At 45.4% G+C, this 18,126-nt stretch overlaps 1 protein-coding gene across 3 annotated transcripts in view; it reads right to left on the reverse strand.

Moving 5' to 3' along the window:
• The window catches only part of MYO5B (myosin VB), a 360,820-nt gene that overhangs the window by 38,927 nt on the left and 303,767 nt on the right, over positions 1–18,126 (reverse strand). For all 3 annotated transcript variants that reach the window (XM_039911492.1, XM_029060231.2, XM_029060229.2), the window contains exons 24-27: positions 17,531–17,679; positions 16,062–16,181; positions 14,372–14,512; positions 4,459–4,521 (exon numbers count right to left, since the gene is read on the reverse strand). In XM_039911492.1, the coding sequence (XP_039767426.1) occupies positions 4,459–4,521; positions 14,372–14,512; positions 16,062–16,181; positions 17,531–17,679 (473 nt within the window). The remainder of the gene's footprint in view (positions 1–4,458; positions 4,522–14,371; positions 14,513–16,061; positions 16,182–17,530; positions 17,680–18,126) is intronic.

An 18,126-nucleotide genomic window follows, 5' to 3' on the forward strand; every position in this document is an offset into this window, starting at 1 on the left:
GATGGAGGCATAGACTGCTACTCTCCAAGGTTTCTCAGTGTGGCTGTGTTTCTGCTGTCATCTTAGAATGGTGACTAGTTCCTGGATATCTCTGAACTCTGCTGGTGTTACATGCTCGAGAGAGTTTACTAAACTAAGCCCAGTCGTCCTTGGGTCAGTCTACAGACAGCAGGGGAGGCATACTCAGTGGAAAGAGCCTGGGCTTCGGAGTCAGAGGTCATGGGTTCGACTCCCGGATCTGCCCTTTGTCAGCTGTGTGACTGTGGGCAGGTCACTTCACTTCTCTGTGCCTCAGTTACCTCATCTATAAAATGGGGATGAAGACTGTGAGCCCCGTGTGGGACAACCTGATTACCCTGTATCTAACCCAGCGCTTAGAACAGTGCTCTGCACATAGTAAGTGCTTAACAAATGCCAACATTATTATTATTATACTGAACCTCTTAGACCAGCAGAGGGAGGTTTAGTGCTTTACTGCATCCACTGCTTGCACTTATGTATATATCTGCAACTTTATTTTTATTGATGTCTGTATCCCCCCCTCTACACTGTGAGCTCGTTGTGGTCAGGGACTGCTACCCTATATTGTTGTCTTGTACTTCCCCTAATGCTCTGCAGTGCTCTGCACACAGTAAGCATTTAATAAATACGATTGAATGAAGGAATGAACAGACTCCTCACAGTCAGGTTGAGTAACTCCTGCCAAAATTGTTAACATACTACTAGGCAGGGTTGCTGGGCATGGGGGAACTGGATTCACTGAATATTGATGACCTCAAAATATCTAATAATAATAATATGAGTTATTAGCAAGTAATAATAAGAAGAAGAATGTTGGTATTTGTTAAGCGCTTACTATGTGCAGAGCACTGTTCTAAGCGCTAGGGTAGATACAGGGTAATCAGGTTGTCCCACGTGAGGCTCACAGTCTTAATCCCCATTTTACAGATGAGGTAAATGAGGCACAGAGAAGTTAAGTGACTTGCTCACAGTCACACAGCTGACAAGTGGCAGAGCGGGGATTTGAACCCATGACCTCTGACTCCCAAGCTTGGACTCTTTCCACTGAGCCATGCTGCTTCTCTTAAGTACTCTTAACTACTTAAAATACTCTAATAGTAATACTAATGATCATTATTACTATATTATTATTAGGGTATTGCTAAAGTACTTACTATCTGCTAGGAACTGTACTAAGCACTGGGGTGGATACAAGCAAGCTGGGTTGGACACAGTCCCTGGCCCACGTGGGGCTCTCAGTCTCGTTCCCCATTTTACAGCTGAGGTAACTGAGGCACAGAGAAGTTAAAGGGACTTGCCCAAGGTCACACAGCAGACAAGTGCTGGAGCTGGGATTAGAACCCATGACCTTCTGACTCCCAGGCCCACGCTCTAATAATGTTGGTATTTGTTAAGCGCTTACTATGTGCCGAGCACTGTTCTAAGCGCTGGGGTAGACACAGGGTAATCAGGTTGTCCCACGTGAGGCTCACAGTTAATCCCCATTTTACAGATGAGGGAACTGAGGCACAGAGAAGTGAAGTGACTTGCCCACAGTCACACAGCTGCCAAGTGGCAGAGCTGGGATTCAAACTCATGACCTCTGACTCCCAAGCCCGTGCTCTTTCCACTGAGCCACGCTGCTTCTCTATCCACTACGCCATGCTGCTTCCCACTTGGAAAGCCCCATAGTGGAAAAACCAACATCAAATGGCTACTGCTCTGCTCAGAACCAGACCCCTGATGCTCCGAGAGGAAACAAAAAACTACTCTGGTCCAAAGGGGGCAGAGGGCAGCACCCCTGCCAAACCTGGGTGTTCCCTCTCTTTAGCCATCACAGGACTGGGGGTGGACTCCGTCTGGCCCCTGAAGGACACACAGGTGCGGCAGATGCCAGTCCTCCGTCTCTGTACCTCTGGGGCACGGGGAACCACCACTCTCTGAAGCCCCTGAAGGGACAATTTGCTCGATCAGCCTGGAACTGCAGAAGTTTCTGGCTCCAGCCAGTCACCTGGTCCCCAGTGGGAGCAGGGGTCTTTCCCACCAGGGAATGAGGGGTGCAGCCCAGGGGGAGGGGAAGGCGAGGAGGAGGGTCTTGAACTGTAAGCCCCTCATTAATTATGTTGGTATTTGTTAAGCGCTTACTATGTGCAGAGCACTGTTCTAAGAGCTCAGGTAGATACAGGGTAATCAAGTTGTCCCACGTGAGGCTCACGGTCTTAATCCCCATTTTACCGATGAGGTAACTGAGGCACAGAGAAGTTAAGTGATTTGCCCACAGTCACACAGCTGACAAATGGCGGAGCCGGGATTCAAACCCATGACCTCTGACTCCCAAGGCCGGGCTCTTTCCACTGAGCCACGTTGCCTCATCCACTGCTCCTGCCAGGCTGAGGTTGATGTCTGCACACTGTGGGCTCTCCATGTTGAAACACATGCAGGGTTGGAGGCCCTGCAGAACAGTGGGCAATGGGGAGCAAATTAGTGGCAACAGGGAGATCGGCAGCATGGCTTAGTGGATAAAGCACGGGCCTGGGAGTCAGAAGGACCCAGGTTCTAATCCCGGCTCTGCCACTTGTCTTGTCTGCTGTGGGGCCTTGGACAAGTCACCTAACTTCTTTGTGCCTCAGTTACCTCATGTGTAAAATGGGGATTAAGACTACAAGCCCCATGTGGGACAGGGAGCATGCCCAACCCGATTATCTTGTATCTACCCCAGTGCTTAGTACTTTCATTCGTTCAGTCATATTTTTTAAGTGCTTACTATATGCATAGCACTGTACTAAGCACTCGGGAGAATACAGTATAACAACAGATACATTCCTACCCACAACAAGCTCACAGTCTAGAGGGGGAGATATGAATATAAATGACCAGCACCTGGCACAGTGAAATACCAAATACCGATAGAAAAAGAAATACCAATAGAAAAAGAAAAAAAAATCGACTACCCTGCATGAGGCAGACAGCAGCTGCTGAGGCAGCCAGAGAGCGATAACTTGCTACAGATTCCCTAAGGAGCCCCAAGAAGGTGTCGCCTTAACTGGCATCACCAAGGTTTGGATGGTTGAAGACTTGAAGCCCTCCGATTCTTCTAGGAATCTGCCTCAAAATGGGATTTCCTGCCCACAGTCCTTCACCCCAGCAGTGGGAACATGTTGCTGCTCGGGAGAGACTGAGAGAGAGCTGCATAACATAGCATTTGTCCCTGCCAGTTCTTCAAAGGGATTTCAATCTAAAAAGCAACTTAAAGGAATGAAAGGAAAGCATTCACTGGAATCAACCTCCAGTGACCGTCCCTGTTTGTGCCAACTCTACCAATCACCTAGTCGCTCCTGGAAAGAAAAGGAGGGAAAGAGGCAAGTAAGTGAGACAGGGGAAGGGGGCAGAGGCTGGGCTAACTCGACTGCAGAAAGTCTCTCCGCAGCTTGGAATTGCCAGTTTTCCTTCATTCCACTGTTCCGGGGCCTTTTCGGCTCCAGGCTTCGCAGGACCAAGTGGTGGAGGATTCAGGAGGGAAGCAAGGGCTGGATGGGAAGCTGTTACATCTTCACAGAAGCCTGTGGCTGCTGGGGGCTCATGCCAAGGCCAGGCAAAATAGTCTGGTAAGCCACCTCCCTTGCTGACTGATGTCTGAAATGGGTATTAAAAGGAAACCCAGCTGGCCTTGCTGAAGGTGGCAATGATTTCTAGTCACTTGTGAGTGTGGCTGAAATGACCAGACGGACTTTTCCTCCAGCTGCAGGCAACAGGAACCTGTCAGCTGATCAGTCGGTGGGTGCGTAATTGTGCAGCGAACCAAACCAGACCCTCTCCTCCTGCTAGCCCACCCCAGGGCCATCCCATAGCAGAAGCCTTGGAGCTGGGGGAGAACGGGTTAATATTGGGAGAGGAGAGAGGCAAATGCATGCCCAAGCCTGAGAAACCAGAATTTCCTAGCTTGACTCCCTGTCAACATACCCTCTCCCTTCCTCTAAAACTGGACCTGAAAAGCTGAGAGACATCTGAGGAACACCTAGTTGTTAATGGGTTAAAGCTATTAGTCAGTCACACAGGCTCATTGCCATTTTGCAATGACCTCCGTGTCCCAGCAGTGTGTTCTGACACAGCATTAACAAGTTCATCAGAATTTTAGGCATGGCTTCGATTGTATCCTCTATCTGCCATAGCGCACAAAATGCTTTCAGCTGCTGATGTCATCAAAAGCCCAGATTAACTCACATTCAATTTCCTTCCTTTCCCTCACCTCCTGTGTTTCCCAGTGCTGTCAGCATCCAAGTGGCCGGGGTAAAAACAACTCTAAGCATTTGTTTCAACCTATGGGAGGCTAATTCCCCTTTGTGCCTGTCGACATCCAACTGATGTCATGGTTAACCCTGTCTCTTTGGCCTTAGGCTCCTCTCCATTTAGTAGCTGAGTCTGGTTTTAAAAGAAGGTGGTTTCAAACCAAGGCCTCACCTTCAGACTGTTGTAGGCCAGATCTGCCTCCTGGTCCATACCATCATCCTTCGGTTCGGTTACCTACACAAATTAAGAGAGAGAATTGTGACTGTCAAGAACTGGGAGAGATGTTCTCGGTGACTCTCTTCTTGAACTCCTGGGTGAAAAGCACTTCCTTAGAATGGTAGAAAGCGTGAAGGGAGGAGACCCCAATGACTTGATTTTCATATTTTCACACCCGCCTACTCCTCTCTTCCACCTTTTTGGTTTCAATAAGTTTAGGGGACAAAAGGTTTAGAGAAGCAGCGTGGCCTAGTGGAAAGTTCACAGGCCTGGGAGTCAGAGGACATTTTCATTCATTCAGTCGCATTTGTTGAGCGCTTACTGTGCACAGAGCCCTGTACTAAGCGCTTGAAAAGTACAATTCGGTAACAGATAGACACAATCTCTACCCAACAACAGGTTCACAGTCTAGATCGGGGAGACAGACAATGAAATAAAACAAGTAAACAGGCATCAGTAGCATCAAAATAAATAGAATTATAGATATATACACATCATTAATGGACTCTAATCCTGGCTCTGCCATTTGTCTGCCGTGTGACTTGGGCAAGTCACTTAACTTCTCTGTGCCATCACTTCGTCAACTGTAAAATGGGGATTCAGTGCCTGTTTTCCCTCCTACTTTGACTGTGAGCCCCATGAGGCACAGGGACTGCATCCAATCTATCTTGCATCTTTCCCAGCATTTAGTACAGTGCTTGGCACAAGTAAGCACTAAATACCATTAAAAAAAAATTCAAGAGGGAAAATGAGTGAAGAGGATTGAGAAGGCAGTTTAACAATTCCCATTTAACAGCTTCCTGGCAATTGGTGGCATATATGAAGGGAACATTTCTGGCAATCTCCTTGCCAGAACTCACTAGTTCCCTGAAAGGGTGAAACTTTCAAAATCAAGGTTGCCTAAAAGAAGTACCGCCATTAAAAAAGAATAAAGGAGATTAAATGACGAAGTTATAAAACAAATGAATATAGATGGACATGATGATGAGTAACACCCTTCTCAGCACTCGTGCATATATGTTCCCTCAACTTCTTCACTTTGGACCATTCAAGTTGCAAATATCATGTCTGCCTCCCCAGTTAGAGTGTAAGCCCCTGGTGGGCAGGTTTCATCATTATCTGATACTTCCCAAGCTCCTAGTACAGTGCACCACACCAAGTGGGCAACCAATAACTGCCACAATAACAAGCGCTTAGAACAGTGCTTGGCACATAGTAAATGCTTAAATTCCATTATTATTATTACTACTAATAATAATATAAGGCTGATCTTAAATTTAGTATTTTTCAGATGATCATCCTCATAATCTGGCTTTAACACTAACCCTGCAAATAGCCACTAGACCAGGAGGAGCAACCATGTAAAAAAGGCTGATTTTTTTTAAAGGAATTTATTAAGTGCTTACGTGTCAGGCATTGTACTAAGCACTGGGGTAGATACAAGATAATAACGTTGGACACAGTCCATGTCCCACATAGACAGTATTAATCCCCATTTTACAGATGAGGTAACTGAGGTTCAGAGAAGTTGAGTGGCTTGCCCAAGGTCACGCAGCAGACAAGTGGCTGTGCTCGGATAAGAACCCAGGTCCTTCTAACTTCCAGGCCCATTGGCTACTGCCACCTTTAACTTTCTGGGGAGCGGATGCATTGGAGGAATTTTAGAATCTATTTGTAGGCTAACTAAGCACTTACACAACCAGAACAAAACTGTTTCTGATGCTCTTTATTAGCTATTACTCTGTACCATGAACATTTTCAGCTATTTTTGAGAATTAGCAACCCCTCCCTACCTTAGATCATGCTTGCTAGGTGTCCCTGTATTTGCTCCAGGGCCTGCTACCATGCTGGCTCAAAGAAGTATGCTTAATAAACATTGTGGCGATCAGAGAGAGTCTGAATGGCTTCTCATATTTCTCACCCTGTTAAAAGAGCAATGTGGCTATACATTGGTTTATTTTCCATGTGGCCAAGAGAGCTGGATAACACCAATACCCCATCCAACACTCAACATTAACATCCAGCACCTCATCATGGGAATTTATATCTACATTTATGCCTACTTATGATAACCAGTGTTCCCTAGTGGAAACAGCTCAGGTCTGAGAGTCAGAGAACTTGGGTTCTGATCCCAGCTCTGCCATTTACCTGCTGTGTGATCTTGGACAAGTCACTTAACTTCTCTGATTCTCAGCTCCCTCATCTGCAAAATGGGGATTCAATTCTTGTTCTCTCTCCTATTTACTATGGGATCTGATTATCTTGAATCTAACCCAGCACCTAGTACAAAGCTTGATACACAGTAAGCACCTAACAAATATCTCAGTGATTTTTTAGGACGCTGAGCTCGTTGTGGGCAGGAATTGTCTTATTGCTGAATTGTACCATACAAGCGTTTAGTACAGTACTCTGCATACAGTAGGTGCTTAATAAATATGATTGAATGAATCAATGACTTGAGAATTCTCTCCTGGTTGATATAAATAACTTTTTCTTCCTTTGGTACTCTCAAAAGGAGCCACACATCTGACTTTTTTAATAGTATTTGTTAAGTACTTATGTGCCAGGCCCTGTTCGAAGTACTGGGGTAGATAGCAGCTAATCAGGTTAGACACAGTCCATGTCCCACATGGGACTCACAGTCATAATCCCCATTTTATAGATGAGGTAACTGAGGCACAGAGAAGTTAAGTAACCAAGGTAACACAGCAGACAAGTGACAGAGCGAGAATTAGAATCCAGGATCTTCTGACTCCCAGGCCCATGCTCTATCCCCTAGGCATCACTGCTTCTCCCTGACTTTGACACTAATCATCAATAGCAACATTAATTTTCCCGGGGTTTGAAATTTCATGAAGTATTTGATGCCTGCGATACAGAGAGAGTAGAGACACATTCATCCCAAGATCTTAGATTTCCACAAGACTTTGCCTGCCCACGTCCTACCAGAGATAAATTTCATTCAATTATTCCACCACTCAATACAGTGCATATTTGTAGTGTCTCCTGGGTGAATAGCCTTGATTTAAGTGCTTTGAGGGAAATGCTTACATGGAAAGAAAAAAAAAAATCCCAGCTGGCTGCCATCCTTCTTCTTTTGTCCTTTAACACTGGTGGGTTCAAGAGTTTGCCTTGGTGATACGAAGATTAACAGCCTGTGCTGCTTTGCTGACTGAGCACTGGACCTCAAGTAAGGAAATCTCCCTTCTGATGCTGCTCAGGCCCGAGAAAGGGGTCCCTCAACTTTTCTGAGCCTTGGTTGTGCACCTCCAAAATGGAAGGCAGGGCTGTGGCTGCTCAGGTTTTCCTTTGTAAAACCGAAGTTGCTTCCCAGATGTTCTGGAGAAGCAGCCTGGCCTAGCGGAAAGAGCCCGGGAGTCAGAGGACCAAGGTTCAAATCCCGGCTCTGACACGTGTCTGCTGCGTGACCTCGTGTGAGTCACTTACCTACTGTGCCTTAGTTTCCTCATCTGTAAAATGGGGATTCAAGAACTGTTCTTCCTCCTACTGAAATCGTGAGCCCCACGTGAGATAAGAAATTGTGTTGAACCCGATAAACTTGTATCTACCCCAGGGCTTAGAACAATGCTTGGAACATAGCACTTAAAATAATAATTATTATTATTACTATTATTACTATTTTCATTTTCCCCAGGGCTATGGTTCCAGAAGGGCAACTCCTAGATCAGCAACTTCGATTTTCTGTTCCTGCCTAGGGATGACAGGATGCACACTGGATTCCCTAGGGGACAAATGGCCAGGGTAACAAAGACCTATTTTACGCGACGGGTTTATGTGGGATTCATTGACCAAATTTGCATAAGAAAAATAACAGTAATTTTCCGGAACACATGAATAGGTGGGTAATAATGTTGGTATTTGTTAAGCGCTTACTATGTGCCGAGCACTGTTCTAAGCGCTGGGGTAGACATAGGGGAATCAGGTTGTCCCACATGGGGCTCACAGTCTTAATCCCCATTTTACAGATGAGGTAACTGAGGCCCAGAGAGGTTAAGTGACTTGCCCACAGTCACACAGCTGACAAGTGGCCGAGCCGGGATTCGAACTCATGACCTCTGACTCTAAAGCCCGTGCTCTTTCCCTGAGCCACGCTGCTTGGTGTAACAATTCAATTGTATTTATTGAGCTTACTGTGTGCAGAACACTGTACTAAGCGCTTGGAAAATACAAGTCAGCAATAAATAGAGACAATCCCTGCCCATAAGGGGCTCACAGTCTAGAAAAATCCCTGAGATATTTGTTACGAGTTACTATGTATCAAGCATTGTATTAAGTTCTGGAGTAGATACAAGAAAATCAAGTCCTACAGTAAATAGTACAGAGAGCAAGACTTGAATCCCCATTTTGCAGATGAGGAAGCTGAGAATCAGAGAAGTAAAGTGACTTTCCCAAGGTCACACAGCAGAGAAGTGGCAGAACTGGGATTAGAACCCAAGTTATCCGACTCTCAGACCTGCACTCTTTCCACTAGGGCCTACTGGTTTGCATAAGCAGATATAGTTGAAGGTATAAATTGGGAATGGGAAATGGGAAGCAGTGTGGCTTGGTGGAAAGAGCACGGGCCTGGGAGTCAGAGGTCATGGGTTCGAATCCCAGCTCTGCCACTTGCCAGCTGTGTAACTGTGGGCAAGTCACTTAACTGCTCTGTGCTTCAGTTACCTCATCTGTAAAATGGGGATTAAGACTGTGAGCCTCACATGGGACAACCTGATTACCCTGTATCTACCCCAGCGCTTAGAACAGTGTTCTACACATAGTAAGCGCTTAACAAATACCAACATTATTATTATTATAAATTTCCATGCTGAAGTGCTGGATGCTGATGTTGGGTATTGGATGAGGTGTTGGTTATGTCCAGCTCTCTTGGCTACATGGAAATAAACCACAGGATCACTGACACATGCCCCAACTCAAGAGAACCAGCACTGCAGAGTGGCTAGAGCATGGACCTGGGAGTCAGAAGGTCATGGGTTCTAATCTCAGTTCCGCCACTTCTCTGCTGTGTGACCTTGGGAAAGTCACTTTACTTCTCTGTGCCTCTGTTCCCTCATCTGTAAAATGGGGATTAAGCCTGTGAGTCCCACATGGGACAGGGACTGTGTCCAACCCAATTTGCTTTTCTCCACCTCAGCGCTTAGTACAGTGCCTGACACATAGTAAGCATTTAACAAATGCCATAATTATCATTATTTCGTTCTGGTATGACGATTATTTGGCCCTTCTGTCAACAGGGGAGAAGAGGCACACAAATTCATTCTATAGTATTTATTGAGCGCTTACTATGTGCAGAGCACTGTACTAAGCGCTTGGAATGTACAAATCAGTAACAGATAGAGACAGTTCCTGCCCTTTGACGGGCTTAGTCTAATTGAATAATGTTGGTATTTGTTAAGCGCTTACTATGTGCAGGGCACTGTTCTAAGTGCTGGGGTAGATACAGGGTAATCAGGTTGTCCCACGTGAGGCTCACAGTTAATCCCCATTTTACAGATGAGAGAACTGAGGCACAGAGAAGTTAAAGTGACTTGCCCACAGTCACACAGCTGACAAGTGGCAGAGCCGGGAGTCGAACCCATGACCTCTGACTCCGAAGCCCAGGCTCTTTCCACTGAGCCACGCTGCTTCCCCACAAATGAACTAAGGCCCGGAGTTGCTGTGATGCCTGATCCCAAACCCAGTCCCTGCTGGGGGAATGATCCGGGTCCTTCCCCTAGAGGTGGGATAAGCCCATATCCACCTCCCTCCCCGCAACCAATGCCCCACATGAATGGTCTGGGCTCCTGGCAGAGCCAGCCCATTGCAGCTGGGGCAAAGTGAGTGCCCTGAGGGCAAGAAGGCAAGGGAACAACAGGCAGAGAGCCACGCCCGTTTGAACCGGGGGTCTGTCGTTCGAGACAGTAGTACTGGGGCTTGTCACTGATGGGAACTGGATTTTTCCAGTGGCGGTCAGCGTGGACGAGGCGAGGCGGCTACCTCTGCCTCAGCCAAGCACAGCTGAGCAGGTTGGGTGATATCTTCCACCGAGCCTGCCTGCCCACCAGTCGCTTCTCCCCTTTGAGTCGGGCCCATCTTCTGTTCCCACCTCCCTGGTGGTTCCGATACGGGAGAGAGGAGCACTGTACAGGGTGCGCCGAGCGCTTGGCATGCTACGCTCACCAGAGAACGTGGCCCTTCTAATCTGCTGTTTGCTCCGTCCCCGCCCCTGGTTCCTGCCTCAGAATGAGTGCTCTCTCCCTGTTTCCCTTTTCTCCAGTTTCTTCCCTTGGCTGTGACCCTGTGCCAACCTTCCCCCGCAAACTCAATGCCCCCATTGAGCCATTCCAGTTAGAAAATATTTGATTTTCACCCCTGATTGCCAAACAAACCAGGGCCCTTCTGTGCTGTCTATGTATTTGGATCTGTGACATTTGGAAAAACTGATATCCACCTCACCCGCAACCCCACAGCACTTATGTACATATTTTAAATTATACATTATAAATTTATTCAAATTAATGCCTGTCTTCCCCTCTAGACCTTAAGCTCGTAAACTAGACCGTAAGTTCCCCGTGGGCGGGGAACGTGTTCGCTAATTCTGTTGTACTCTCCCAAGCGCTTAGTACAGTGCTCTGCACATAGCAAGTGTTCAATGAATACCACTGATTGATGAACAAATCATGGCAAGAGGAACTTTTGCGCATAAGACCATCAGTGTCCTATTTCACTAGTACAGTGCTGCCTCAGGGATGGGAAAGATGACTGCAAGTTTGCAGTCACTATTTGCTCTCTTCACCTTTAGAACATTTTACTCACATGGCAGACTACTTTTTTTTGTGGTATTTGGGAAGTGCTTACTATATGCCAGGCACTGTACTAAGCATTGGGGTAGATACAAGCTAATCAGTTTAAACACAGTCCCTATCCTTCAGGGGCCTCACAGTCTTAATCCCCATATTTCAGATGAGGTATCCGAGGCACAGAGAAGTGAAGTGACTTGCCCAAGGTCACAAAGCAGACAAGTGGCAGAGCCAGGATTAGACTCCAGATCCTTCTGACTCTCAGGCCTGTGCTCTATCCACTAGGCCACACTGCTTCTCTAAGGTTATTTAACCCTTAGCGGGAGAGCATAAACTCACCATATCCATAATACATACTTACATTTCTGTACACATTATAATTTACACGTATATATCCAAAATTTAATTTACACTGATAGCTGTCACCCTGCCAGACTGTAAGCTCACTATGGTTTGGGAATGTGTCTACCAACTCTGGTGAATTGTACTGTCCCAAGAGCTTAGTACAGTGCTTTGGACATAGTAAGCACTCAATAAATACCATTGACTGATTGATTGATTGATTAGCATGAAGTACGCATTTAGGAATGCTTGCAGAGGCCTCATGTTCAGAAGGGACTGGACCCACAGGTATTCTGAAGTTTCTAAATCTATCACCAGTCGCAAAAATGCACACATAGCGTGCATGTGTTTGTGTGTGTCTGCACCTATACTATCCTTCATTGTCTAGACCGAGAGGCTTCCGTTAGTGTTACTATCCACATGTGCAAGTGGATTTGAAAAGGCCCCCGTGTAATGACTTGTGGTTCTTTTTACATCGTATCCACAGCTCGTTGGCAGCCAGGGCCCATGGAGTCAGTCTCCAATTTCCCTCACCGGCCTTGTGAGCTGTAGTTCGGGAAAAGTCTTTGGTGGCGGAATGCTCAAGGCCTAGGTTGACTTTGCTGGCTCAGAGGCATTGCTACAATGTCCCAGCGGCAGTTTTCTGGATCGATAATGGCTCTAATTCATTCCGGGACTGGCCGGCCATCATCACTGCAGTCATTGGTGCTTCCAGGGAGTTAAATCATTTCCACATTGATTTTACATCCCATCGATTTCAGTGTCATTCCTCTCCCTTTCTCCAGGGCCAGAGAACACCGAGCCACAGATTTCCATTTCAGAAGAACAGCCTGGCTGACACTCCGTTTGGGACGAACAGGGTGGTTCGTTCCCAAGTCGACAGAATTGCCCCCTCAGCCTTATGACCTAGCTGGAGGTGGTATGGGTGGGGTAGCCAGGATTCTCACCTCAGCACCCCCGATTCTCTCTGGCTGAGTAAAGGACACTCCACAGGAGGGCACAGTCTCCTCCTCTGATCTCTGGTGCCCAGCTCTGCCCACTGTCAGGGATGACCAGGGGCCCAAAGTCTATGAGGCGATTCTTTAGCTAGAAACACTGGCCCAGATTTCAAGTTTTCAACATCACCCTGACCGTCTACATTTGGCAACGCAGGGAATAAAGAAATGAAACCCAATCTTGGCCCCGATCTGATCCAAGTTGTATCGCCTGATGCAATCTCCTTTCTCATTCATTTGATTAATTTCTCTCCAGGTAGTGTCTCTCCTAGCAGGCTATGTCATTTGTAAACCCAATCTTTTTACTCTCAAATCTGCAGATAACCACAGTTACTTAATCCATCAGGGAGTTTGAAATGCATAACCCTCTGTACTGCAGAGGGGATTTAAAAATAGCGACCCAGGGGAACCTCTATGGTACAGTCTTCTAGTGATCCCATGGGGAAGAAAGCTGCTGGGGAACAAAGCAGAGAGGAATGGCCTGCCCTTCCCGGTAAATCCCTTTATCCATCCAATCAATCAATCAGTGGTCTTTATTGAGCACTTATTATGTGCAGAGCACTGTACTAAGGGTTTGAGAGAGTACAACACAACAGAATTAGTGGATACATTCCCTGCCTATGATGATATAGAAAAGTTATCAGACTCAGTTGGGTCAAAAGAAGAGTACTCGATCAGGATATTTTGGAATCAAAGAAGGATGAGCTCCCGCATTTGACTGTGTGCTCGTTGAGGGCAGGAATTCTGCCATCCTTCTTTAGAACGTTTCCTAGGTAACTAGCACAGAGCCCTGCCGACTGGAGATGCTCAGGATGCAGTCAATTTGATGTTTCCTAGAAAACTAGATTAAGCTGACTGTGTGCATGTTCAAATGAGAAGTGGTGTGACTTAGTTAATAGAACATGGGCCTAGGGCTCAGAAGGACCTGGGTTCTAATTCCAACTCCTCTACTGGTCTACTGTGTGACCATGGGCAAGACACTTCACTTCTCCTTGCCTCACTTACCTCATCTTTAAAATGGGGATTAATAATAATAATAATAATAATGTTGGTATTTGTTAAGCGCTTACTATGTGCAGAGCACTGTTCTAAGCGCTGGGGTAGACACAGGGGAATCAGGTTGTCCCACATGGGGCTCACAGTTTTAATCCCCATTTTACAGATGAGGTAACTGAGGCACAGAGAAGTTAAGCGACTTGCCCACAGATTAAGACTATGAGGTTGTAGATTAGGGCCTGTGTCCAACCTGATTAGCTTTTATCTTCCCCAGCATTTCAGTGTCTGGGACATAGCCCTTAAATACCACAAAAATTAGAAAAAGCGATTTAGAGCAAGGGGTTGGTGTCTGGAAAACAACCATGCAGAGGACGGCTCTTGGTGTCTTGTCAAGGAGCTAGGCGGTAAGCTTGTTGTGGTCAGGGAACATGTCTACCAACTCTGTTGCATTGCACTCTCCCAAGCACTACGTACCCTGCAAGTCCTCAATAAATACCAATAAATACACCTAAGATAAAACGAACCGACCCTGACACTTAAATTCAGCGAGAACTCAGGGCATTTTGTTGGTACCTGCAGGGAGAAGCGCCTGTAAAGTTCAGTGACTTGCCTACTGTCACACAGCATTGGGTCATGGTGTATTTTCAACCAGCAGTGGGTAAGGGTATCCCATTGCCTTGTATTCTCATCCCATTCCCTGAGAAATTACAGTGGTTTTAATGAAGAAGCCTACCATACCTGGGCTTTCTTGTTTTCCTGTTGCTCTTTTTTCTCCAGCTGAGTTTGAAGCTTCTTCCTTTCTTGTTCCAGCTCTCTCACTCGCTTCTGGAGCTTTAAGAAGACAGTCATGTCCATGGCTGCTTTCTCCAAGCCAATTTCCTTCAAGAAAATGGGGGGGAGGGAGAGGGAGAGAAAGAGAGAGATGATTTTTTTTAACAGGTTAGAACCCCAATTCCAGCCCCACCAGACAGTTAGCCCATTGTGGGCAGGGAATGTGTTTGCTAACTCTGTTATATTGTGCTCTCCCAAGTACTTGGTACAGAGCTCTGCACAAAGTAAGTGTTCAATAAATATCCCTGATTGATCACGCTGTTACTTTTACCTCCAGCTGCACATCAGTTTTATAGGCATATAAAGTATACACTGCACATATCCCTTTCTACCATGAGAACATTAAAGACCAGAAAATTTGTTTTTTTCTTTCATAAACGAACACACATTTAAAATGGCTAATCAGGAAGCTAACAGCTAAATGGAGGCACAGGGGACTGTTTTCTGAAAATGAAAATGAGAAACTTCTAAACCCCATTCCATCCAGAAGACACTCACAAATTCAGATCATATTGCATGCTGTGATGTACTAATATGATCATTAATCACAGCAAATGCACTGTCAAACTCTGCTAGATTACACCTTGAAACAAAATTAACTCGTCTGGCGTGGAGGGCTCATTTATCTAAAAAATCCTGTAGTACCTGTTTTCAAGAGATATTTCAATTCAAGTTCATCCTTGGCGATCCTCTGGTGTGTGTGAGGATAGGTGCACATATGTGCACACGTATGTGAGCACACCTGACCCTGAGTCTTGGAATGGTATGGGAGAAGGAGTGCGACCTAGTGGAAAGAGCACATGCCTGGGAGTCAGGAGACTTGGGTTCTTGCCCTGGCTCTGCCATCTGCCTTCTGTGTGACTTAGGCAAGTCAATGAACTTTCCTCCTATGTAAAACGGTGCCTGTGGCCCAGAGAGTTCACTGTCATCAACCCAGTCATCAATCAATGGTACTTATTGAGCGCTTACTATGTGCAGAGGTCTGCCTTGGGACTACACCCTTGGGACTCTACACTTGGGAAAGTACAGTAGAACAGAGTTATTAGATGGTTCACTCTGCTTCCTGGATCATTTTTCTAAAATGTCATTCAGCACCCAAGTCTCCAAGCATTTCTCTTTCCATATTGCTCCTCTTTCAATTTCATCTGGGCTTTTGGAGGCCAGTGAATATTATAGCTATGGCAAGGCTCTGCAACATTATTTTCATGCATCCTGTTCAATGCCTTGCTGTAACATTTGCAGCTTGCTGTTTTACCCATCCTGTATACAGAATGATGGGAATCTCCTCCCTCTGCAGGTGCTCCAGGCCCAGAATAATGTCGTCAACAAATATCCCTCTAGAATGTAAGCTTGTCGCAGATAGGGAATGTGTCTACCAACACTGTTGTATTTACTCTCCCAAATGCTTAATGCAGTTCCCTGCATACAGTAAGTGCTCAATGAATCCACTGATGGACTGATATGAAATTCTGATTTCCAGAACAATGCTCTACCTAGTGTAGTCAGAGGAATTCGATGAAATTTGCAGAGTGGCCCCAAGACTCAGGCAGGCTGACTGGTTCATGACCCACGATGATTTTTGGCTGGTTTGACTTACCTCCACCTGCTGCATGGTGTCTTCGGTGTCTCCTATCTCGGATGTTGAGATTGAAGGGTAATTGGAGTCGGACTCCAGGCTGCTCTGATTCGATGGATTCCTCCTGTGCCCTGGGGTTTGCTGTCCAACGAGATCATTACATGTGTGATTTAACAGGCTGCAGTTTATGAAGGAGCAGTGGTAATAAGTGATGTTAATCTCATAGCAGCTGCAGCCCTGGGAATGTGCTTTTTGGCTTTTATGTTGCTAAAGAAAATTGGTATCATTAAATACGTGGAATGGTACTAATAGAAACTCTTCCCCAGCTGTTTTAATTACTCTCTATTGCCACAAAATAATGAAATTTCTACCCCAGGAAAACACTCTATGGCAAGGATTGAAAACCTTCCCCATTAATTAAATGCAAGGCCAATCCATTTAAAAATGCCTTTTGACATGATCCTTACTTCCGCAACTCCTTCACACATTGCTGGCTTGCAGACTTTCAAAAGGAAATTTGAGATTTTTATCATTCTATAGGTTTACGCATCATCATATTACCTTTCTTGCATATTCTGCTAGCATTAATATAACTCTCGCCTTTTTCCACACCTTCGTTACTGAGCTGGCAGTTTGATTTTATGAAAATCAAAAGATGTTAGAAATTGAACAATCCATTGATTTTCATTAAATTATTTCCTTTTTGACATAAGGCTCCATCTTAGAGCAAAACCAGCCTGTTTCTATGAACTTGTTTAGGTGGTGTAGGAATACATTTCTATAGGAAAATGTCACCTCAGGATAAATGTGCATTCGGTTTTGCCAAAATCCGGATTCTCACTGAATGTTTGGCCTAGAGTATTATTAGGGAATTAGGGAGAATGTTCATCCCACAACACAAACGTTTGGATACACTGAGACAGAAGAACTTGATGTGTGTGTGTGTGTGTGAGAGAGAGAGAGATAAAGAGAGAGAGAGAGAGAGAGAGAGAGAGAGAGAGAGAGAAAGAGAATGCTCTCGCAGGTCACTGGATCCTGGGCAACTGAATTTTACTTAATGTGGAGTTTTACAAGAATGCAATCCCACATTACAGCAAAACTGAGTTTATTGTTACTGAAATAAAGCAAACTTTTCTATCATAATGTTTTAATGTTTTTTAAAAAAAGGAATCTTGATTTGGAGCTTATATGAGATGCCAAAGTTCCCATGTGTGTGATATTTTTGAAGCCAGAACTAGAATGTCACAGCAGAAATCCTTTCAGACTTTTTTTTTATACAAATCAGAGATTTTATTAGAACTAGGAAATGCAGAAACACAAGTATCTGGAAATTTCCTTAAGAAGACATCTTTAAATTCCTTATAAAATAGAGTGAGAATTTCTAAATGTCTAAAATCCCCCCTGCAGAATGGGCTGGTCAAGACTACCCCTTTCTGCAATATTGTACTGGATTTCGATGGTGGGGGGCAAGGGTTGGGGGCCTCCTTTACCTTTATAATTGTCATCTCATCCCTCAGGTTGTCATATCTCTGCTCCAGCCGGGAATACTCCTTCACAAGATTCTGGTACCGTGATCTTTCGTCCTCCAGATCCTTTTTCATCAGCATGTTTTCCTTTATGGTGTTTTGGGCAAATTCATCTAAAAAGGACCACACATTAAATTACAATTTCTACTTCTGAAAGGATCTCTCTTACGTTTATCTCTAATTAATTGCTCATAAGAGGCTGCCTGAAGAGTTGAAACATCCACTCAGAATGAATCTACCCAGCCATCTCATGAACATCCTGGAAAATGGGAAAAACTCCAATCAATCCATTCATTCATTCATTCAATAGTATTTATTGAGCGCTTACTATGTGCAAAGCACTGTACTAAGCGCTTGGATCGTACAATTCAGCAACAGATAGAGACAATCCCTGCCCAATGATGGGCTCACAGTCTAACTGGGGGAGTCTAATCCAGCTGGCCTCAGAGGAAATGATGGAAGAAGATGATCCTCAATACCAGGGGAAGGGGACAGGACCCTGGGGGAAAAGCCAGAAATAAGTGTGGAGGCCCCGGTCGGTTTAAAGAACTGGGTTCTAC

Source organism: Ornithorhynchus anatinus, chromosome 3, assembly GCF_004115215.2.
Source record: "Ornithorhynchus anatinus isolate Pmale09 chromosome 3, mOrnAna1.pri.v4, whole genome shotgun sequence".
Lineage (NCBI taxonomy): Eukaryota > Metazoa > Chordata > Mammalia > Monotremata > Ornithorhynchidae > Ornithorhynchus > Ornithorhynchus anatinus.